The sequence below is a fragment of the Macaca mulatta genome, chromosome 10 (genome assembly GCF_049350105.2).
Source record: "Macaca mulatta isolate MMU2019108-1 chromosome 10, T2T-MMU8v2.0, whole genome shotgun sequence".
In the NCBI taxonomy this organism is placed as follows: domain Eukaryota; kingdom Metazoa; phylum Chordata; class Mammalia; order Primates; family Cercopithecidae; genus Macaca; species Macaca mulatta.
Genome location: NC_133415.1, coordinates 20287074 through 20311184, shown reverse-complemented (window position 1 = coordinate 20311184; position 24111 = coordinate 20287074). Strand labels below are relative to the sequence as shown.

At 45.7% G+C, this 24111-nt stretch overlaps 1 protein-coding gene, 1 long non-coding RNA gene and 1 other non-coding gene across 9 annotated transcripts in view; 1 reads left to right on the top strand and 2 right to left on the bottom strand.

Moving 5' to 3' along the window:
* Nucleotides 1-1564: 1564 nt before the first annotated feature.
* On the bottom strand, nucleotides 1565-10257 carry LOC144331813 (uncharacterized). The gene is made up of 2 exons (XR_013399317.1): nucleotides 10057-10257; nucleotides 1565-2788 (listed from the first exon to the last, which is right to left on the bottom strand). It is a non-coding gene; the product is annotated as an uncharacterized LOC144331813 (long non-coding RNA).
* Nucleotides 1565-24111, top strand: part of LIMK2 (LIM domain kinase 2) — a 68044-nt gene continuing 45497 nt past the window's right edge. For 5 of the 7 annotated variants that reach the window (XR_013399270.1, XR_013399271.1, XR_013399272.1 and 2 more), the window contains exons 1-2: nucleotides 1565-1720; nucleotides 15008-15107. Coding sequence is in view for 2 of the 7 variants with exons in the window: in XM_015150057.3 (XP_015005543.2) it covers nucleotides 1705-1720; nucleotides 15008-15107 (116 nt within the window). In the remaining 5 variants the exon portion in view is untranslated. Of the gene's footprint in view, nucleotides 1721-15007; nucleotides 15108-24111 lie in introns of those variants that run through there. The other 2 variants (XM_015150059.3, XM_077949975.1) reach the window with 2 other exon arrangements.
* Nucleotides 12010-12117, bottom strand: LOC114670632 (U6 spliceosomal RNA). Its single transcript, XR_003720334.1, has one exon. It is a non-coding gene; the product is annotated as a U6 spliceosomal RNA (small nuclear RNA).

Genomic DNA, 24111 nt, shown 5'->3' with positions numbered 1-24111 from the left:
TGCCAGTGCTTTGTTGCCTGGGAAAATACAGTGTTACATCTTTCTGTAGGAAGGATGGGGAAAGTCCCTGTCCCCTGTTTGCTAGCCATGAGGCAGCTTGTCAGGAGAGTCCCTGGATTCCTGTCACTTTAATTCAGTACACAATCTTGTGTTTACTATACTGATTTCCTTAGAAACTATAAAACTGAGTACTGAAAAGAGTTCCCAGGAATTAACGGAAGTGGAACAGAGCCTCCCCAGCACTTTGTGCACACTCAGGACATCGTGAGCCACCTGCCACACCCAGAGGAGAAAAATCTGGCATCCGGTTTGAATTAGAGCAGGAAGAAAGAGAATTGTGCTCGCCTTTGCCTTTGCCTTTACTTAACCAACTGCTGGGACCAGAGGCAGTTGGGTTGAACTTTGTCTTTGGTTAGGGGTGGGGGGCGCGGGGGACAGAATCCATTTCCCTGGGCCCCATCCTCTTTCTGGTCATTTGGACACTTTTCCCGTGATCTAAATCTGATCTAAGGAAATGACAATTGTGAAAGACCCAGGGTGAGAGAATCCGATGGGAGGGTGGGTCATCAGGGACCAGCTGACCTGGCTGATGATGTGTTAATACCTTAATCACACAGAGGACCCCAATCTCCTTCCAAACCTAATGAGCGGAAGTGGTTCTCAAAGCTACTCAGCCAGCTAGCAGCTGCCATAACCCAGTCAGCTGTCCTAACTCAGTCCTGTGATCCCTCCTCCTCATAGAAGATTCTAAACTGGCAGCCCACAGGGCAAATCTAGTGGCCAAGTGTGTTTCATTTGGTCTACATGGCATTTTAAAACCTTTTTGATGCTATCAACATTTTTAAAAGTGGCAAATTTCACCTAAACATCTGGATTTTTGGCATGTTTTGAAAAGTTGGAAGACCTGGGAATGGTAGGCCCATGTTCCTGCAGAGGAGTGCTCGTCTTCCAATGGGGCGCACAAGCTCCAGCGTCCTGCGCTCATTTCTGTACCTAATTGGCCTGGCTGAGGATCTGCTCCTCGAAAGCTGGTTGGTCGCCTGCAGCCATCTTTGACTTAGCGATTATTTACTGTCCGCTTACTCATAGTGGCGCAGAGAAGTGGTTTCTCTGAGCTAGAAGCTTCTAAGAAAAGTCCATCCTCAAAGCTGTTTGTGGGATAGACCTGGCTCCTCCACTGTAATATTCCTGATTTCAAACACTACTGGAAAGAGCTCTGGACTGGCAGTCAGTAGGCCTGGGCTCCCATCCCAGCTCTCCTCCTAATGAGCGAAGCCATTTCGAGGTAGTTGAACTTGGCCTCTGATCCTTAACTTTCCCTATCTGTAAAATGAAGGCGACTAGATGGGTGCGGACTAGATCCGTGTTGAGCCTTCTGGCCCACGCAGAATCAACCTTACCAGCCGGAGCACCTCGAGGGTACACCGCTCGCACTAGGGGGCGCCAGGGCCGCTACAGAGCCAGAGCCAGAGCCTGGGGGCGGGTCCTGAGAGCGGCGGGGCGGGGCCTCGGCGGGCAGTCCCCGGTGCCAGGTGTGGTTTGGTCCTCCCGGGGCGCCGTAGGCAGTGCATCCCGTTCGCGCCTGGGGCTGTGGTCCTCCCGCGCCTGAGGCGGCGGCGGCAGGAGCAGAAGGGAGCTGTACAGAGCTGAGGGGAGTTGCTGTGTCCCCCGCCTCCTCCTCCCCATTTCCGCGCTCCCGGGACCATGTCCGCGCTGGCGGGTAAGGAAGGGCTGCTCCGCCCTGTCCCGCTGTTATCTCCGAAGCCCAGGTCCATGGCGCCTGAGGGAAACTGGCGGTCTCGGGTGTTTCGGGCTGGTTGGATCCTCGTGGGTTCCAGCTCCTCAGAAGAGCTGGGAGGCGGGGTGGGCACAGCGCTCCCCAGGCATTTGGAGGGTGGGACTCTGGGAATGGGGAGGTAGGGCATCCTGGAGACAGAGGGCTCGGAGGGGCAGACGGGTTGGGCGGCTTCCCGCGAGTTGAAGTCCCCGGGAGGAAGAGATTCTGGCTTTGCCAGGAATCCAGCTTTTTGGAGGAACCTGGCGGCCGCAGACTCCCAAATTAAAGCCTTTTTAAGGAAGTTGTAAAGCATGGGGTTCACTTAGAGTGGAAGCTCTGTGGAATTTGAGGAGTACAGGATTCTCTAGGGTTCAGGACAATTAGGAGAGTTACCCGGGGTTCTGGGTTTTCTGAGGGAAATGAAGGAGGATGTGACTTCCCTGCCAGGACCCAAGGCTTCTCGCGGGCATCTTGGTGCCTGGGATTTCCCCGGGGCTGGGAGCTCTTTGCAGAATATAGGGGAGTATGGAGCCCCTTGAGGTTTAGGATAGGACTAAGGGTAAGGAGAGATCGGACCATTCTTTTTGGGGCTCAAAGATCTCTGCTACAGGTGAGGAAAGTAGACCGCCTGGGGTTCTGAGTCCTCCCGCGGAAGCTCCCTTGGCCTCTCTAGACTTAAAGACTAGAGGGATGCGGCCAAACACCTCCTGGAAGGAAGAGTTATCTTAAAGGTGAAGGGTAACTTCAGAGTTGGGTTAGCTGCTCCTGCCGTCTCCTCCCCGTCACCTCACACACCACCCTGCAGCTTCCTGCCTTTCCCATCTGTTCCCCCAGCAGCAGGAACCTTCTGTCTCCTATGTTTCCCAGCCACCTGTGTGGGTGGCCCAGCCTCTGGGTCCACCAGGGTCAGCGTCCAGAAGCTTTGGAGAGGCGGCAAGAGGCCATTGAGGTGGAGGGGGGCTGGCTATCTGCCCCCTGCTTCCTGGCTTTCCGTCTGTGGACGGTCACTTCCTTCATCCTGAATACAAGGACTGGGCTACCAGTGGGTCACTTCCTCACCAAGGGAGCATGGGATTTTCTCCTCATTGGTGATAATAGACTTCTGGAGAGGGCTGGGGGTGGAAATGCCTAAAAAAATTTTCCTGTAATCCCAGCACTTTGGGAGGGCAGGGCAGGAGGATCGCTTGAGTCCAGGAGTTCGAGACCGGCTTGGGCTATATAGCGAGACCTCATCTTTTAAAAACAAAGCCTTGTCTCTTAAAAAAGATTTTTTTTTAAGCTTACAAAATTCCTCAACTCAAATGATCTCCAGTAACTTTTTTTTTTTTTTTTTTTTTGAGTCGAAGTCTTGCTCTGTCGCCCAGGCTGGGGTGCAGTGGCACGATCTCGGCTCACTGCAACCTCTGCCTTCCGGGTTCAAGCGATTCTCCTACCTCAGCCTCCCGAGTAGCTGGGACAACAGGGGCCTGCCACCACGCCCGGCTAATTGTTTTCGTATTTTTAGTAGAGATGGGGTTTCACCATATTGACCAGGCCGGTCTTGAACTCCTGATGACCTTGTGATCTGCCCACTTCCGCCTCCCAAAGTGCTGGGATTACAGGTGTGAGCCACCGTGCCCGGCCGATTTCCAGTAACTTTTTCTAACAGCTGTGTAATATAGGTTGCCTGTCTTGAACCCTGTTTCTTAGAAATTTGTGAAAGGTTTCACAGTACAGTAGTCTAGAGGCATAAAGCCTCTAGATGCACTAATTTATGCATTCTTTCATTCAAAGAATATTTGTTGGATTCTTCTTAGCTAAATGCTGAAGAGTACAATGGTGACATAGTTCTTGGCTTTGTGGTGCTTATAATCCTAAAAATGGACAATAAATAATTATAACAATTGCAATAAATGTTAACAATTGCAATACATAATAGTTGAGGTAAACAACTGAGATAAGTGCTGTAAGAGTGCACCAGGGGTGAGGGGTATTCTCTATTTTTCTGTTTTGGTAGAGACAGGGTCTCACTATGTTGCCCATGGTGGTCTTGAATTCCTAGTTTCAAGCCATCCTCCTGTCTCAGCCTCCCAAAGTGCTGGGATTACAGGCATAAACCACCATGCCCATCTTCTACTTTTTTTTTTTTTTTGAAGGGAATACTTTTCTTAAAACTGCAAGTTTATGCTGACCCCTGGAGATAAGTAAAAGTTAGTCTGGCAAAAAAAGCTCACAGAACATTCCAGGCAGAGGAAACAGCATAAAAAGGCCCTAGGGTAGGAAGGCATGTAGTGCCTTTGAGCCTTCGAGCTGGGAGGTCAATATGGTTTTTTGCTTTTTTTGTGGGGGGTGGGGAGGCAGAGTCTCACTCTGTTGTTGCCCATGCTGGAGTACAGTGGCGTGATCCAGACTCACTGTACCCTCCACCTCCCGGCTTTAAGTGATTCTTCTGCCTCAGCCTCCTGAGTATCTGGGACTACAGGGAAGCGCTACCTCGCCCAGCTAATTTTTTGTATTTTTAGTAGAGACTGGTTCTCACCATGTTGCCCAGGCTGGTCTCAAACTCCTGAGCTCAGGCAGTCCACCCACCTTGGCCTCCCAAAGTGCTAGGATTACCGGCGTGAGCCACTGCGCCCAGCCAAGTATGGCTTTTTATTTATTTATTTATTTTTTTTTTTGAGACGGAGTCTTGCTCTGTCACCCAGGCTGGAGTGCAGTAGCACGATCTCGGCTCACTGCAAGCTCCGCCTCCCGGGTTCACGCCATTCTCCTGCCTCAGCCTCCCGAGTAGCTGGGACTACAGGCGCCCACTACCGCGCCCGGCTAGTTTTCTGTATTTTTAGTAGAGACAGGGTTTCACCGTGTTAGCCAGGATGGTCTCGATCTCCTGACCTTGTGATCCGCCCCTCTCGGCCTCTCAAAGTGCTAGGATTACAGGTGTGAGCCACTGCACCCGGCCAAGTGTGGCTTTTTTATAGATGAGGAGACTAAGGCCCAGAAATGGCAAGGTTCCATAGCTAAATAAGTGGTGGTAGTCAGAGTTCATATTTTCCAACTTCAAGTTTAGTGCTTCCTCCTCTCTGTAGCACAAATAGCAGAATGAAATTGACTACGGAGTCTGAGAAGGAAGTGGGACTTAAACTTTCACTTGTTACTCCATCCAAACCATGTTCTGAGACACCTCAGATTCCTTGTGTAACCGGAGAATCAACAACAAAGAAATCAAATATTTACTGAGTGCCTGTGATGTCTGTGGCACTGGGCAGGACCAAGTTTTACCTCTTATAAATTTTAACAGGTGTTAGAGCCAGGAGAGGTTTTGAGATAATGTAGTCTCCTTGTTTTACATATGAAGAAACTGAGGCTCAGGGAAGAAAATGGAGTTGTCCAGGGTCACTCAACTAGTGGTAGAGCCAGAACCAAGGTAGGAGTTCTTCAGTGTTCTTTCCAATTTTTCCAGGCTGCTTAAGACATATGGGGTCTGGCACATGGTAAAACCTTAATAAGTATTTGTGGAAATGAGTTATATATAGTTTGTGCCTTTGAGAAACTTACTGTCTGGTTAAGGTAATTAAGGCAAAAAACAAAAGTCCCATGCTGATCAGTAGTGGGATTGTACCTGTGAAAAGCCACCACACTCCAGCCTGGGCTACATAGCAAGGTCTCGTCTCTTAAAAAAAAAAGAAAAAAATTGATAAGACAAGCTGTTATAAGGCCTGCATATGATAACATCATAGAATTTCAAAGGTGAGGGAGAATTCTCTTCATATATTTATTCCACAACTGAGTTCCTGCTATGTGCCAAACACTTTTGGCCCCTAGGGATACAGCAAGGAACAAGATAGACCAAATCCCTTCCATCATGTAGTGTATGTTCTGGTGGGAAGAGATAGACAGCAAGTAAATATATGAACATCATATTCAGGGATAAATCCATTGAAGATAAGTGAAGTAGGATAAGGGGATAGGAGAAGTGAGTTGTCAGGGAATGCATTTGGCATGTTTAAAGAATAGCAGGGCATCCAGGGTGGCCATCAGTTTTGGTTAGGGAATACTTCTTGAAGTGGTTTAAGATTTTAGAAATCTTAAATAGACTTAAAGAAGGTGGGGAAGATGATATCTTAGTAGGGAAGAAACTTTGGGAGTAGGAGACAAAAGAAGGCAAGTTTCAGGTCTTCATAAAGGGTGGCAAATACATGTGGTAGAGGCAAGGATTGGGAGGTGGAAGATTCATAGGAAATGGAAGGTACAGCTGAGAAGGTGGGTGCAACCAGACTAGAGGGTTTAGTGCCAGGTTGAGGATTTTGGAAGTTTCTAGTCTACAGTAGACACCATAGGTTTAGAGAAAGGAACAGTCATGATGTGGGCACAGGGCCACCAATCTGGAGGTGGGTACAGTGGGCCCTGAGACGAGGTCCTAGGGCAGGAATGAAGAAGGCACCAACCAATAAAAGATGCCTCCTGACATAGGCAGGCCAGGGTGACTTGGATGGGCCTGGATATGTGATAGACCAGGATAGGGTCCAAAATGACTGCAAGATTTCAAAACTAAATAAAAATCTATCATGATCAAGGGGCTGTATTAGGTTTTCCACATTCATGGTGGATTTTCTGCATCTTCTGGAGGCTGAGCTGATTCCCAGCACAGGGCTGGCTTCTTGTTACTGTAACTTTGAGTGGGGCTAATAGGGCCCACCGTCACACATCTTATTTCAGTGAGAGGACCTAAAACTGTAGCAGTCTCTTACAAGTCTACCTTCTTTCTCATCCTTGATCTATCTTTATGTAGTAGAAAGAATTAGACTATTTTACCTATTAGTTTACATTGAATATTAACTAGAACATGAAACCAATGCCTGGTTTCATTAAAGTGTTCATTGAACATTCACCCTGGAATTCTTTTTTATCATGTCTTTCTGCCTGTAATTTGTTTTGTCCAGGAAAGAAAGTCTAAAATGTAGTTAAAGACAGGCTTTGATCTGGATGTAGTGGCTCATGCCTGTAATCCCAACACTTTGGGAGGCTGAGGCGGATGGATCACGAGGTCAGGAGTTCAAGAGCAGTCTGGCCAAGATGGTGAAACCCAGTATCTACTAAAAATACAAAAATCAGCCAGGCATGGTGGCAGGTACCTGTAATCCCAGCTACTTGGGAGGCTGAGGCAGAGAATTGCTTGAACCCGGGAGGTGGAGGTTGCAGTGAGCACCACTGCACTCCAGCCTGAGTGACAGCGAGACTCCGTTTCAAAAAAAATGACAGGCTTTGGAGACTAGACCTATGGTCTAATCCCAGCTCAAACACTTACTAGCTGAGTATTTCAGTTTCCTCTTCCGTAAAATGAGAACAGTAATAGTTCTTCAAGACTAGTCCTGGTCTCATGGGATCTTTGTATTCAGTTAGTTCATACTTGCAAAGTGCTTAGGACATTGCCTGGCACAGAGTATTTTTTTTCCCCTATCATTGACAACTGGGAGAGAACTGCTATATGAGAATATATCAATTAGTTAACCAGTTCTCTGATAAAGATTTTTTTATAGGCCCTCCGTAGATAAGAAAATGCCTACTCATTCACAGTTAAGTGAACTTCTGGTTGGAAGTTACAGCCTGGGTGGCCTGAAAGCCATAAGAACCATCTGTTTCATTTGTCACTCTGCAGTGTATTCTGTTACTGTACTGAGCTTGCCTTGCCTGTAGTACCTGGTTTGTCCCTCTCTGACATGTTATTTCTGTATATATCCATGTCCTTCACACCCCATGAGTACTCACCAAGGGCCCCAGTAATTCCTGTCCTAGTCTGTGCCTTGCACATGGGCACATAGAAAAAAATTTGCTGAGTTTGTTTTGAAAACCTTCCCTTCAGATTTTAGAATTTTCTATATTCAGCTTAATCTTTTCCCCCGCCAACTTCCTAGATACACATGCAGGAAGGAAGAGAAGTTACTCACAAATCGGTCCAACTAAGTGCCTGGCACCATGGGAGATATTTTCACATCTATTACATTATTTCTATTAATCCACTTGGTAATCCTGTAAAGTAGGTGGTATTACCCTCTTTTTAAAGATTAGGAGACAAGCTCAGAGAGGTCAAATAATTTGCCCAAGGACACCGAGGCAAACAGTGACAGATCCAGGTTTCAAACACACATATATTACCCCTCACAAATTTTTCCAAATAAACTAAAGAAGGGAAGAAGAGAACAACAGCAAGAAGGAAACTTTCTGAGATACCTGTGTCTGTGCCTTAACCTGAAAAAGGAGAGGCCCTTGGTTTGGTGTCAGTCTCTCAGAGCTGGAAGAAATCACTTTATCCCTCCTTTTGTAAAAGAACAATAAGGTTTAGAGAAGCTCGCAAGCTCTTTTAAAAATCATCTAATCTTTTTTTTTTCCTGAGACACTCCTTTTGGTAAAATTTGGTAAGCTCGTGAGGAAGAAAACCCTTTGGGTTACAGGGAGAGTATCTAGAGGAATGTTAATCATTACTGTTAGTCCTTTTGATAGTCACTTCATTAAAATGTGATCTTTTTCTCTTGGCTATTCCCCAGCAGCTGCTGCCCTGCCCTTCTGCTTTCTGCTTTGTCCCAGAACAAGTGGGATTTATACACCTGACCCGCCAGTTCCCAAGGGGCCCAGTGGTTACCATACTTGTTTTATGCTGCACTGAACTGGCTGAGTTTTGTTCCTGGTTCTCATTGTCTGGTGGAACATGAGAAGCTTCAAAGATTTTTTAAATGAAAGGATAGGATGTTGATTTAAGCTAGGCATCAGAGTCTCATGAGCTCTCAGTACTTGAGGATTTCTCACCATTTTAAAGCCTAAAAAGGACTCATTTGCAGAAACCAAGCTTTTAGACCAAGTTTAAGGTGAACATTGTGGGGACTGCATTGGCTCTGTGCGGGGATACCAGGCCAAGCCCTTCCACTGAATAGCTGTGTGTTCTTGAGCAAGCTTCGACTTGTCTGAGGCTGCATAGGGTATTAAAGATATGACTGGCGTGGTAGTCTCTGAGCATGGGTTTGAGTCCCTGCTGGGCCATCTTTCAATAGCTTTGTGATGGTTAGGCAACTCTATTTTTCTTCTTTTTTTTTTGTGCCTGCCCCAGTGGATTCACAGATTGTTTGAGGGCCACATTGCTAATTAAGTTGAGAGAGAGAAGCATACATAAAGTGAATGTAAAGTGAATGTATTTTATACCAAGACTGAAAAGGTCTTAAAGGTGAGAACCTCTATAATGAGCCATTTGTTGCAATGCTCACCTTATGTTGCACAGTTACACTTACTAAAAGCAACAAATTCCAGTAATAACTGAAAACAGTTTTCTGTTTATTAAGCACCTAATAAGGTCCTTTATTGTTTGAGGGTGCTGTGAACATTTACTTAATCAAACTCCTTTTCTGAACTCTTAATAATCAGTAGCCACTGTTGATAAGTCTGCAAATATGAGAGGTAAACACTAGAGGGAGAGAATGAACAGCCTGGTACAATGAGATATTTTTCTAAGGAAGAACTTCCCAAGCTGACTGGACTTTGGATTGGTCCTCCACTAGGCTTCACAGAAATCCCTAAGACTTTGCACTGCAGTATTACATTTCTTTTACATTTCCTAGAATAAAGGTGGTAAGATAATTAGATCAATGAATTTTAAGACTGTAAGAGAGCTAAAGAGTCCAAAAGTGTTCTCTTAAAGAGGGTCTGGGCTTAGGAGGCTGTGTGCTTTGGGTGAATATCTTTGCTCAGGTACTTTCTAACAGAAAAGCAGTGTGAATGCATAGTAGGCAAACTGAGGCCAGGTTTATCCACATGAGACTACTCATAGGTAATCTGGGAGCCAGGACAGTTATTCCAGTGGAATCATCTGTGCTGACCTTTGGAGCTTATCTTTGGAAATTGCTTTTATAGCTGGCAGTTGAATCCAAATTTTCAGTTGGGTTCACCACACAAAGGAATGTCTGTTTTGTACCAGGCCCAAGGTTAGGCCCTGGAGATAAGAACATAATAAAGATACAATTCCTGCACCTTAGTTCTCTGAATGGGGTATGGGGGAGGAGAGTGGAGATAGAGGGACTGAAGGAGACAGAAACATATGCAATGAACTGTAATTAAATAACAAATTATGTAAAATAGGTAAAGACAAAATGAAACAAACATGCCTGATTTTAGGGAACTTTAAAGAAAGGATAGAAATTTGATTCAGGGACCGGGAGCGGTGGCTCATGCCTATAATCCCAGCACTTTGGGAGGCCGAGGCGGGCAGACCACCTGAGGTTGGGAGTTTGAGACCAGCCTGACCAACATGGAGAAACTCCATCTCTACTAAAAATACAAAATTAGCTGGGTGTGGTGGTGCATGCCTGTAATCCCAGCTATACTCAGGAGGCTGACGCAGGAGAATCACTTGAAGCCGGGACGCGGAGGTTGTGATGAGCTGAGATCGCACCATGGCACTCCAGCCTGGGCAACAAAAGCAAAACTCCATCTCAAAAAAAAAAAAAAAAAAAGAAATTTGATTAAGGGAAAAGATAGAGAAGCTGTCTTATACATAAAGAATAACTTGAGATGTGAATGTCAGGATGCAAGTACATGAATAAAGGTGGCAGGAATAGAAAATAGGTCAACATGTAACTAGAGCCTTCTTTTGTGAGGAATGGTGAGAGAGAAGGGTCCTTTGGGACCACATTGTAAGGACCATTTGCTCTTTCAGTAATTGTTTATTTAAGGATTGTAGCAGACCAGGGGCCAGACATGGTTTGCTAGTCTTTTGGAGGTAGCAATAGCCAACTTTAATGATGTGTGAGAAGTTTTTGTTCCTGCTCCAGGGCATTCACACATGTCCCCCATTCACACATGTCCCTTCCCCCTTTTTTGCCTAGTTAATTTGTATTTATCCTTTAGAGCTCAGCTTGGAAATTACTTCCTCAAGGAATACTTTGCCTGCCCTTGTTTTCCTAGTTATGAACTTGATATCTTTGTACCACTTGCCCCAATTATAAATAAATAATAATAATAATTATTAATTTTTTTTGAGACAGCATCTTGCTCTGTCGCCCAGGCTTGAGTGCAGTGGCATGATCTTGGCTCACTGCAACCTCTGCCTCCCGGGTTCAAGCAATTATCTTGCCTCAGCCTTCCGAGTAGCTGGGACTACAGGCGGCCACCACCATGCCTGGCTAATTTTTGTATTTGTAGTAGAGACAGGGTTTCACCATATTGGCCAGGCTGGTCTCGAACTCCTGACCTTGTGATCCACCTGCCTCGGCCTCCCAAAGTGCTAGGATTACGGGCATGAGCTACTGTGCCCGGCCCTCAATAAATAATTATATTATTGTTTAATATTTGCTTTGTGTTAAATCTCCCTCTTGTTTGCTCCTCTTTCCCCAAAACAGTGTCAGATGCATAGTTGGCATGCAATAAATATTTGCTGAAAGAATGACTGAAGCGGGTCCATTGAATTTAGCAATAAGCAGTTACTGTTGCTGTTGACCTCGGTGCGACAGTTTCAGAGAAATGGTGGGGGTGGAAGCCAGATTGCAGTGCATTATGCAGAAAGTGGGAAGTGAGGAAATGAGGGCAGTGATGTGTAGACAACTTTTTTCTTTTTTTTTTTTTTTTGAGTCGGAGTTTTGCTCTTATTGCCCAGGCTGGAGTGCAATAGCAAGATCTCAGCTCACTGCAACCTCTGCCTCCCAGGTTCAAGCCATTCTCCTGCCTCAGCCTCCCCAGTAGCCGGGATTACAGGCATGCACCACCATGCCTGGCTAATTTTGTATTTTTAGTAGAGATGGGGTTTCTCCATGTTGGTCATGGCTGGTCTCAAACTCCCGACCTCAGGTGATCCGCCCACCTTGGCCCCCCAAAGTACTGGGATTACAGGTGTGAGCCACCACGCCCGGCCTCTTTTATTTATTTATTTATTTTTGAGACAGAGTCTCGCTCTGTCGCCCAGGCTGGAGTGCAGTGGCGAGATTACTGCAACCTCCACCTCCTGGGTTCAAGTGATTCTTTCTGCAATCTCAGCTTCCTGAGTAGCTGGGACTACAGGCGCGCACCACCTTACCTGGCTAATTTTTGTAGTTTTAGTAGAGGTGGGGTTTTACCATGTTGGCCAGGCTGGTCTCAAACTCCTGACCTCAAATGATCCACCCACCTCGGCCTCCCAAGACAACTTTTTCATACGTGTGGCTGTGAAGGGGAGAAACAAGTGTGGTAGCTAGAGGAGAAAATGGGATCCAGAGGTTTGGTTTTTTTAAAATTAGATTTAACATGTAGAACACTTCAGGAGTTTGCATGTCATCCTTGCGCAGGGGCCATGCTAACCTTCCTGTCTCAGTCCAATTTTAATGTATGTGCTGCTGAAGCAAGAGTACCAGAGGTTTTTTTGATGGCAGTGACTTGAACTTACTTAAATGATAATGAGGAACCAGTGAGGGAGAGGGGTGCTGTAAAGATAACTAAAAGTGCACTTCTTCTAAGAAGTAAGATGGAATGGGATCCAGAACAGGCGTGTCATACTGAGTAGCCCAGCCTGTGTTCAGTGGACACTGGGGAGTCTAACCTGGAGCTGAGATAGCTTGCAGTGTGGATGAGCCAGCTACGAGTACAGTAGATAGGGAAAAGAAGCCAAAGATCTGAAGTAGGGCTGGGGTGAAGGACAGGGGGGAAGGACTAGAGAGACATTTGGAAAGTGAAACCAGGTGGATATGAGAGGAGAGAGTAGAGGGTCTTGATTTTTGGGTCTTTCATGCTTAACCCAGAGCAGGTACTAAAGTAAGTGTTAACTGAATGTCTTTGAGTTTCCCAAGACTGGAGAAAGCAGGGCAAGCTCTGGAGGGTGTGGCAATAACAAGTTATCTTGAATATCCTCATAGTGGAAAGTCCTGATCTTGTTTGAATTTTGGAAATAGAAGTCATTTAGAGCCAAGAGATTGAATTGTTGAGTAAGTGGGTGGTCAGGTTAGAGGCTATTGCTTTTGGGTTAAAAAGTAAAAACAAGAAACAAGGTGCGGCTCTAAAATAATGGGATTTGCTGGAGGTGGGGCATGCAGCTCATAAACTGACCCTGAAAGCTCTTACATGTAAGAGTTCCAAAAATATTTCTAAAACTTGGAAGATTCGTTTGGATGTTTGTGTTCATTAAAATCTCTCACTAATTCATTTCTTGCCTGCTGTCTGTAACCCAACCTGGGATTGGTTTGAATGAGTCTCTCAGACTTTCTACCTTGGAGTTTGTGAGAGTGATGGCATACTTTCTGACCACTGCCACCCAAAAACCAAAAAGGCCCCTCTTGACAAGGAGTCTGAGGATTTTAGACCCAGGAAGAATGAGTGATGGGCATATATTTATCCCATTACTGAGGCATGAAAAGAGAGGAATGGGTAGGTTGAGGTGGTATTTTAAGGCCTCTTGCCAGCTTGTTTAACTCTTCTCTGGGGAACAAGGAGGACAACTGTATACATTGGCCGCTCCAGAATGATGTTGAGCAGTCTTGAAGTGCCGGGAGCTGTGCTTTGTCTATTCATGGCCCCTGTGCCTGTGAAACAGGGTTCGGTGACTGTCACTGTGCCTGTGGCAGTCTGGAGTTACCCAGAGAGAACAAAGCTGCATACACAGAGCACACAAGGGAGTCTTGTAACAACCTTGTCCTGCTTTCTAGGGCTGAGTCAGGTACCACAGCTTGATCTCAGCTGTCCTCTTTATTTCAAGAAGTTGTCATCTGAGCCATACCAGGAGTTTTGTATTTTGTTTGGGGCCTCTCTTTTTTGAAGGTACATGGACCGACTGTGCTTTTGTCTATGCTGGTCTCTCAACTCGCACAACCCTTCACCCTCCTTTCTCAGCCAGTGGTAGGTAAGTCTTCCCTAGCTTGCAAGGCTCAGCTCAAGTGTCAGCTTCCTCTACAAAGACTTTCCTGGTTCCCCTCATTGGAGTGAACAAGAGTTGACACGGTAGAATGGAAAGAACAGAAGCTTTAGAATGAGCCAGACCTGAGTTTGAATGCTAGATCTACCACTTAGCCAGTCAACCCTGCCCTCCGCCACAAGTTTTAATTTTCATATCCATTAAGTGAATATAATAATACCTGTCTCACAGGATTATTTTGAGAATTAAATGAGGTTAGGTCTATGAAAGCACCTAGCAGAGTTCTTGACATATATGAAGCATTCATTAAATGTTCTTTCCCTTTTATACCCATTACTTTTCTTTTTCTGAACTAAAATAGTATTTTGATTCTATCTCTGAAATAACATCCAAGTGAAAAATGAACAGTATGAAAGAGCAGTTCTTTTCCAGGGGATTTCCTTCTTAAGGAGCAGAGATTATGTAATCTAACAGCCTCCAACGTACAAAGAGCTTTGTATCTAAGAGAACAGGGGTCTCCAGCCCCTGGACCGCCAACTGGTACTGGTTTGTGGCCTGTTGGGAACCAGGCTGCACAGCAGGAGGTGAGCGGCGGGCCAGTGAGCATTGCTGCCTGAGCTCCGCCTCCTGTCAGATCAGTGGTGGCATTAGATTCTCATAGGAGTGTGAACCCTATTGTGAACTGAACATGCAAGGGATCTGGGTTGCATGCTCTGTATGAGAATCTCACTAATGGCTGATGATCTGAGTTGGAACAATTTGATACCAAAATCATCTCCCGTGTCCCCCAACCCCCAGCCTCGGGTCCGTGAAAAAATTGTCTTCCATGAGACTGGCGCCTGGTGCCAAAAAGGCTGGGGACTGCTGATCTAGAGGACCAATGATGTTGGTTGAATAAATGAGCCCTGGGACTAGGTGATGGAAAAATCTGAAAAAACAGGGCTTTTGAGGTATAGGAAAAGGCAATAACGTGTTTAACCCAGAGAGGAGAAGTTTCTGGCTGTTGGCTGGGAATAGTCATAGGAAGGGCTGACACTGAAAAGAAGGAGATTGTGTTTGTTTCTTCTCAGAGCTATAAGCAAAGGCTGAAAGTTCTAGAAAAAGGCAAGTTTTGTTTCTGTAGAAAAAAGGATAATCAGAACCATTTTTAGAAAATGGAATGAGACTACTTTTGAGGTCATGAGTTCCTTGTCCCTGGAGAGATGAGCAGAGGTTGGACAAGTGCTTACCAGAGATCTTGTGGAGGCAGAAACTGTGCATCTAGCAGAGCATTGGCCTAACCCTTTCAAATTAGATGCTATTAATTCAAATGAGATGCTCTTATTCTACATGGTAGGAACCCTGTCCCTTTGCCTCCTGCTGCTTTGGGCCTCTCAACCTCTTGGTTTTGTGTGCAGGTGAAGATGTCTGGAGGTGTCCAGGCTGTGGGGACCACATTGCTCCAAGCCAGATATGGTACAGGACTGTCAACGAAACCTGGCACGGCTCTTGCTTCCGGTAGGTGGGCGTATCTTCCTGTCTTTACCAGTGTACTATGGGCCAACCACTATTTCGTGTTCTGGTGGAAAACAGAGAAGCAAGCTTCTGAGTTGAGAATCTCAATCTTAGGGTGGGGAAAGGAATGTACCAAGGAAGAGCTCATGACCAAACCTCAAGTGTGGCCCCCCTGAACCCAGGTTAAATTGGAAGAGCCACAAATGGGCCAGCTGGAGGCAGGGTGGGGGGATGAGAGCAGCCCTTTCCAGGGTTGTCCCATATCCTTCACTTTATGGGTGAGGAAACTGAGGCCCAGGAAGAGTAACTTTCCTGTGGCTGCACTACAGATTATGCAGGTACTTCAAGAGTTGTTTTTATTCTTATTTTATTTTATTTCATTTTATTTTATTAGAGGGAGTCTCACTGTTGCCCAGGCTGGAGTGCAGTGGTGCGATCTTGGCTCACTGCAGCCTCCGCCTCCTGGGTTCAAGTGATTCTTCTGCCTCAGCTTCCCAAGTAGCTGAGATTACAGGCGCCTGCCACCATGCCCAGCTAATTTTTGTATTTTAGTAGAGATGAGGTTTCAACATGTTGGTCAGCCTGGTCTTGAACTCCTGACCTCAAAATGGTCCACCCACCTCGGCCTCCCAAAGTGCTGGAATTACAGGCGTGAACCACTGCGCCCAGCCAAGAGTTGTTTTTAATGTGGTTGGCTGAGCCAGCTCTTCCTCACCACAGAATGCCTCCCTAGGTTCCTACTTTTTGTTACTAGCTTTATTATAGCTACATTATTGTTATTATTATCATTATTGAGACAGAATCTTGCTCTGTCGCCCAGGCTGGAGTGCAGTGGTGCGATCTCGGCTCATTGCAACCTCTGCCTCCTGAGTTCAAGCAATTCTCCTGCCTCAGCCCCCTGTGTGGGTGAGACTATAGGCACCTGCCACCACACCCAGCAAAGTTTTGTATTTTTAGTAGAGACAGGGTTTCACCTTGTTGGCCAGGCTGGTCTTGAACTCCTGGCCTCAGGTGAACCACCTACCTCGGCCTCCCAAAGTGCTGGGATTACAGGCATGAGCCACCGTGCCCTGCCTATAGCTACATTATTTTTGTAGGCAGCTCAGTTTCTTTAAAATTATACAGACTTCAAATCAGATTTGTTCCTGCTGTCTGAGGCTCAGTTTCCTCATCTGGAAAATGAATGGTAATAATCTTGTTGAGATTGAATGAAATAATACATGCAGTGTACCCAGTACATGGTAGATACCCAGTGAATGGTTATTCTTTCCTCCCATCAAATTGGAATCCTCAAGAGTGGGAACCTGTCTTTGTATTGTTCACAACGTAAAATAGTTGCAATTTGTTGGTGGAAAGAAGAGCGGTCCACTCCAGAGGCTGAATGGGCATGCCTGGCCCCCAAGGTCTGAAGTGGTGGGGCTGTGCTTATATCACATGAGCACAGATATAAGATAGACTTATATCTGAGATATAAGAGCACAGAGTGAGATAGACTAGACAGGCACCTTGTGTTGTAGATTCCAACTCCCGCACATAGCTCTTGTTGTAAAGCATCCCTGTGCTTATACCAAGTAATTGAGTTGACCTTTCAACACTTGCCTTTTCCCTGGGAACCATGTACGGGATTGGCCTGGAGACATCTGGCCTCTGGAAGAGTTGGAGAGGAACCAGCATTATTATCCTTTCCTTTCAGCTATGACTCAGAGCTCTCAAGTCTTTTCTGTGGATCTTATTGCCTTGGTTCTTGCCCCTTTTACTCCCAGGGAAGTTGGTTCTGTCTTTTCTGTTCCATTTAGTATGATAGGAGCAGAGAGTGTCAGAGCTGTAAGGGACCTTATAGTTAAAGCCTTTGACTGGCCCTTTCATTTTATAGCTGAGACTAATAAGTAACATCAAAGCCCAATGAATTCACAGATTGGGTCTTGCCTTGGCATGTAACCCATATGTTCATATATGTTTTTGCTGTTTTCCTATGTATATGAATATTTTCTATCCCAAATAAGTAGGACAGGGTAGAGCAAGTTAATCTTTGGAATTTCTGGATTCTTCTAGAGCTAAAAAAACTTCAGAACTAGAAGAAACCACCTACTATATGGTGTAACCCATTTATATCATAGACGACAGGTCTGAAACCAAAAAGACTTGCTCAGGGTTGCCTAGGCCATGGATGACAAGAGCTGGTCTTAGAACTGAAGTCTTGGGTTATTTGTAGGTCTAGTCGGATGCTAGCTTGTTAGCTCTGTGCATGCGTGTGTGTGTGTGTGTGTGTGTGTGTGTGTGTGTGAGAGAGAGAGAGAGACAAGAGACAGAAAGAAAGATAAACATGTACACAGACACATAAAGAGGAAGTAAGATATGTTAGCATGGTAAATAAGAGTACAGGCAGGCCAGGCGTGGTGGCTCATGCCTGTAATCCCAGCACTTTGGGAGGCCAAGGCAGGTGGAGCACCTGAGGTCAGGAGTTCGAGACCAGCCTGACCAACATGTGAAACCCCATCTCTACTAAATACAGAAAAAATCAGCTTGGCATGGTGGTAATCCCAGCTACTTGGGAAGCCGAGGCAGGAGAATCGCTTGAATTCAGGAAGCGGAGGTTGCGGTGAGCCGAGATTGTGCCATTACACTCTAGCCTGGGCAACAAGAGGGAAACTCCGTCTCAAAAAAAAAAAAAAAGCAACCAAGAGTACAGGCTATGGAATGAGACTATGGTTTTAAATCCTGACTTTGCAATTTATTAACTAGCCTTAAGTGACTTCCCTGAGCTTCAGGCACCAATCTGTAAAATGAGGATAAGAATATTACTCATGCCACGTGGTTGTTAGTGAGGATTAAATGTGATAACCTATACAAAGTGACTAGCATAGTATCTGACATATAGAAAACCCTTAATAGGGCCAGACATGGTGGCTTATGCCTGTAATCCTAACACTTTGGGAGGCCAAGGCAGAAGGATCGCTTAAGCCCAGGAGTTTGAGACCAGCCTGGCCAACATGGCAAAACTCCACCTCTACAAAAAACACAAAAATATTAGCCAGGCGTGATGGCACGTACCTTTAGTCCCAGCTACTTGGGAGGCTGAGGAGGGATGATTACCTGAGCCCAGGATATCAAGGCTGTAATGAGCCGTGATCATGCCACTGTACTCCAGCCTGGGGGACAAAGTGAGACCCCCGTCTCAAAACAAATGGAAAAAAAAAAAAACCCTTAATAATCATTAACTGTCGCTTTATATTATGCTGTGAGTATGTGTCTATATACACCTACATGTATCCATTTCTCTTATTACACGTTCATTGGTTATCTGATGTGGAGCCCCAGGGATTAAGGGCAACTTTGAACTGCCCTGACACAATCAAGCCAAATATCATTCCCGTGGAGGAAACAGAGTATCTAGGTTCTGTCTCCTAGTTGCAGGTTTACCTTGAGGACAGAGACTCTAATCTAGCTGTACTGAAGGAGCACATCTCCTGACTTCTGAGCTTTCCCCTGGTAAATTCACACTGGATGGCATGGCACCCTCAGATAGAGCCTGGTAATTTGCCCTGAGAAGAGTGACTGTCTTTTGGATCTAATTTGACTTTTGCCCCAGTTGGAGGAAAATCTTCAGGTCTAGGAAGGATTGTATTTGTCTGACCCCAGAGATAACCTGGGTTTTGAGGAACAAGGGGCATCAACCTGAATGGTCTTGTAAGATCTCTTACACACCAGCTTACCAGTGTTTCTCTGATGAATTTAGAGTACCTGAGTAGTGCAGGCCTGCTGGGAGCAGGACTCTCCCTCTGTGCTACTCAGAGAAATTCATTCTTCATGGCCCCCTTCCAGCCTTGCTCTTACCCAACTGGGCTACAGTTACAATAAAGGAAGTGACTTTTCTTCTCCCCTTCCCCCAATACCTTTGTTTTCCTTGTCACGGGGTGGGGCTGGATATTGAATGGAGAAATTGCTGGGGTCCACCCTAAACTCCTCCCTTCATCTCCCCCTTACATTATCCCATTCTCCTGTCTGCAGCCACATCCATAATCCTATCTCTGTTAACCTTCTGACAGACCCTCAGGTGCCCAGGACAACAGGAAGCTGCTTAAAGCTGGAACCTGGGATTGTACAATGGAGGCCAGTGACAAAACTGAAAGTAGCTCTGTCAGTAATTGTGCTGGTGTGATTAGGTGGCTGGCCAGGATCTGTGGATCTCCTGGACACATGGCTGACCAGTCCTCCCAAGCCTTCCCAACAGGCCTCTTTATTTTTTTCCTTTTTTTCTTTTGTTTCTTTTTTTTTTTTTTTTAGGCTAGCGAAGTGAAATTGTGGGAGTGGAAGAGGAACAAAGAAATCTGTAACTGGTAGTGATCAATTACTTGTAAACACCATTGTACTCAGACCAACCCAACAGGCCTTTTTTAAAACTCTGAGTACCTCTCTTTCCTTTCCTTGAGCAGTGCCATTAATGCTATATGTGGGGCAATCCTTTCTGACGTTCTCTGGACCTGGCTCTCTCTCCTTAGGGGAGGCCAGGAGAGTAGCCAGAGAGCATGTCATTTGTAGCTGAGGTTAAAGTGTGGAGCTGTGAATGGTGACCTAGCCTCTTGGCATGTTAGCAAACCAAAGGACCTTGACAGCTTTTCTGATGATTGTCCCTTCACCCTGATCAAAGGTGTTTGGCTTAGGAGGAGGGAAGAAAAGCTACCCCTATTAGTCTTGGTGGTCCCAGCCTCGGTCTGTATTGCTTGACCTGGTTCCTAACAGCATTATCAGAAGGAAAATCCACTGCTCTTAAGGCTCCTGGGAACTTTCAGGACCTCCTTTCTCAGGATCGCAAACACAAGACTATTTGAGCTTTCACTTTTGAGAAGTGTTTACTAATACCTGTACCCTGGAAAAGGGCTAATGCAGATAGAAGACTGTGGTCACTGCATCAGGCAATAGACTGTTTCCGCTAAATTTAGTGACTCCAGGAAGGCCAGTGAAGAAATAACATACGTAGCAACCAGAGACTGTGTTGTAATGTGCTGGCTGACAGCAGGGTACTTTCTGTGATGCTGAAAGCCACATTCATTTACTCTCCCTCATCCCCATCTAAGCAAGCCTGGTAGAGTCATAATTACAGTAATAGGTACCATTTATTGAGTACTCTGTGCCAGACAAGCAAGCCTGGTAGAGTCATAATTACAGTAATAGGTACCATTTATTGAGTACTCTGTGCCAGACACCCTCCTAAGCATATGACATGCATAGCACATTTAATCCTTACAATGACTCAATAAAATGTACTAGTCTTACCTACTTCAAGAATAGGGAAATGGAGGTTACTTGCTTAAAGTCACAGAGCTAACAGGTAGCATAGCTGGGATTTGAACTCAGGCATTCTTACTCCTTGCCTACAAGAGTCTTGGCATTCTTGAATACAAGCATATTTCTTAACCTCACTGAAGCTCAGTTACCTCTTCTATAATATGAGGTAAAAAGCCCTCACCCTGCCTGCTACACACTGGTAGTGTCAGATAACACTGAAGGGTATTAGTTCAAAGGCTTCATAGACTCTAAAATGTCAACAAAAGTGCTATTAACTTTCTTCTGGGTCTCAGGCTCCTGATGTAGAGTCAGTGGAGCAACCCTGCCATCTGCTGTTGTGCTGTTGATGTTGCTGCCACACTTACTAGCCTAAACCTTTGATTCTGGCTGTGGCCTTCTCCGGAAGGTGTTTACTCATTTGTCCAGTTTATGTTTTAGGAAATAGGCAGCCAGTAGATCATTAAGGCTGGCTATTGGACAGGGGGCTGGGGCCTGCGTGACAGAGGAAGGAAGGGCAGACATCTGGGTCTTCCTCTGCCCCCACAAGAGACTCCAGCCTGACCACAGAGTGGTACTCCTAGGATGTAGCAGCAGCATATGACCTTGAATGTGCCTTAATCCTGCTCTTTACTTTGGGAAGAGAGAACTAAGGACTCATAGACACTTCAAGCTGCAATAGAAGGCAGGGGTAGAAAAATGGAGAGAGGTGAGGCCAGAGATAGATAACTGATATTAATTAAACGTTGTATTAAGAACCACACTTAGATTATCTGATTCAGTCCTCAAAATAACCCTGCAACCCCCACCTTTTTTTGAGATAGGGTCTTGCTCTGTTGTCCAGGCTACAGTGCACTGGTATAATCATAGTTCACTGCAGCCTCAACCTCCTGAGCTCAAGCAATCCTCCCACCTCAGCCTTGCAAGCAGCTCGGACTACAGGCGTGCTACCACACCTTGCCAATTTTTTTTATTTTAAGTAGAGACAAGGTCTTATTAACACTATGTTGCCTAGGCTGATCTTGAACTCCTGAGCTCAAGTGATCCTCCTGCCTCAGCCTCCCAAAGTGCTGGGATTATGGGAGTAAGCCACTGTGCCTGGCCACTGCAACCCCCATTTTATACTAAAACAGGAAGACCCAGAAAGGTGGATTAACTTGTCCAGGGTCACACAGCTGATACTTGAACTCAGGTCTCCCTGGCTCCCAAGAGAGTCCGCTTTCCACTAGGACTCCCAGGAAAAAAAAAAAAACAGTAGACTTGGAGACAGAAAATCTGATTTGAGTCTTAGTTGAGCTAGGCTAACTGTGTAACTGTGGGCAAGTTCCTTAGCCCCCGTGAGCCTCAGTTTCTTATCTGTAAAATGTCATAAAAGTAATCCATCTCATGGAGTAGTTGTGATGATCAAGGACTCTGAAAACGTTAGAATGGTTTAACATGAAGGATTAGCAGCAGCATATAGCAGCATTGTGCATCTTATATTAACTATCCAAATATATCAAGTGTCATTTGCTATATATAAAAGCCATCAAATAAGGCACTGTGGGGGATGTGGTTGGCATACTAGCCTGGCCTCTTAATTAACTCATTAATTAGCTTATTTATTTATTTATTTATTTATTGAGACGGAGTCTTGCTCTGTCCCCAGGCTGGAGTGCAGTGGCATGATCTCAGCTCACTGCAAGCTCCGCCTCCCAGGTTCACACCATTTTCCTGCCTCAGCCTCCCGAGTAGCTGGGACTACAGGTGTCCGCCACCACGCTCGGCTAATTTTTTGTATTTTTAGTAGAGACGGGGTTTCACCGTGTTAGCCAGGATGGTCTCAATCTCCTGACCTCGTGATCCACCTGCCTCAGCCTCCCAAAGTGCTGGGATTACAGGCATGAGCCACTGCACCCAGCCTAATTAGTTTATTTATTTTTAAGACAGATCTTGCTCTATTGCCCAGGCTGGAATGCAGTGGCGTGATGATAGCTTACTACAGCCTCAATCTCCCAGGCTTAAACAATCCTCTTGAGTAGCGGACTACAGGTACACACTACCATGCCCAGCTAATTTTTTTTTTTTTTTTTTTTTTTTTGTAGAGACAGGGTCTTGCTCTGTTGCCCAGGCTGGTCTCAAACTCCAAAGTGTTGGGATTATAGGTATGAGCCACAGCGCCTGGCCTGGTCTCTTAACTGGTTCCCTAAGACAGCTGGAAATAGAGAATGTCATGGAGCATTCCTAACCATGGGCTCCAGCCTGGCTTCCATTCTGTTTCTGCCCTGAAACAACATTCCTTTAGTAATGTTCCAAATAACAGCCTCATCAGCCTGTCCACTGACCACTCTTCAGGCTTCATCTTATATGACCTCCCAAACTGCACTAAGGGTTGTATTAGAGAAAAGTGGATCGAGTTTGGAGTCAGGCTGCTTGGGCTTAAATGCCAGCTTCACTTACCAGCCACCTGACCATGAGTCAGCTGCTTAAACCACTCTTTGCCAGAGTTTCCTTGTCTGTGAAAAGGGAAATGGCTCTCACCTCAAAAAGTTGTTAAGCACATTAAATTCAATCATGTATTCAAAGTCCTGAGCATAATGCCTGGCCATGACTGGGACTTAACAGATGTTAGCATTTATTATTAGTATCTGTCAATCTTGAAATGTTCTCTTCCCTTGGCTTTCGTGACATTCCGTACTGTCCTGGTTTTCTCTTACCTCTCTGGTAGTACCTGTTTGCTTATCCTTCTTTGTCCAGCTCTGAGATGATACCATTCCTTCAGGCGTGCTGTTTTCTCCCTAGGCAGTCTTACACACACTCATGGCTTCCATTGTCCTCCACACACTGATGACCCTAAAATCAGTGTCTCCAGCCTAAACCTTTCCACTGAACTCTAGACCCATATATTGTACTATCAACCTGGCTTGTCCATTTGAATGTCTTCCAGGCACTTCAGACTCTCTTCTCTAGACTTTGCTGGACTTTCACTCTCTCCCCCCTGAAACTGGCTCCTCTTCTATTGAAACATGTGTGTCATTGAGAGGCACCACCATCCACCCAGTGCCTAAGCCAGAAACCTAGGAGTCCTTGATACCTCTTCTCTCTCATCCTGCATATCCAAGCCTATCAGTTTTATCTCTGAATTATGTTTTGGTAGGTTTACTTCTTTCCATTTCTCCCACCTCCACCCTGTTCCAAGCTACCATAATCTCACCTGGATGTCTGTAATAGCCTCATCTCCCACAGTCACTCTGCACCCCCCAATCTATTATCTGTAGAACAGTTGGAAGGAGTGATTTTTTTGTTTGTTTTGTTTTAGATAGAGTCTTACTCTGTTCCCCAGGTTGGAGTGCAATGGCACAATTTCGGCTCACTGCAACTTCTGCCTCCCAGGTTCAAGCAATTCTCCTGCCTCAGCCTCCCAAGTAGCTGGGATTACAGGCACCTGCCACCTTAACTGAGCCGGCACGGTAGCTCACACCTATCATCCCAGCACTTTGGAAGACTGAGGCAGGCAGATCATAAGGTCAAGAGATCAAGACCATCCTGGCCAACATGGTAAAACCCCGTCTCTACTAAAAATACAAAAATTAACTGGGCATGGTGGAGTGTGCCTGTAATCCCAGCTACTTGGCAGGCTGAGGCAGGAGAATCACTTGAACCTGGGAGGCAGAGGTTGCAGTGAGCCTAGATCACACCACTGCACTCCAGCCTTGTGACAGAGGGTTCCATCTCAAAAAAAAAG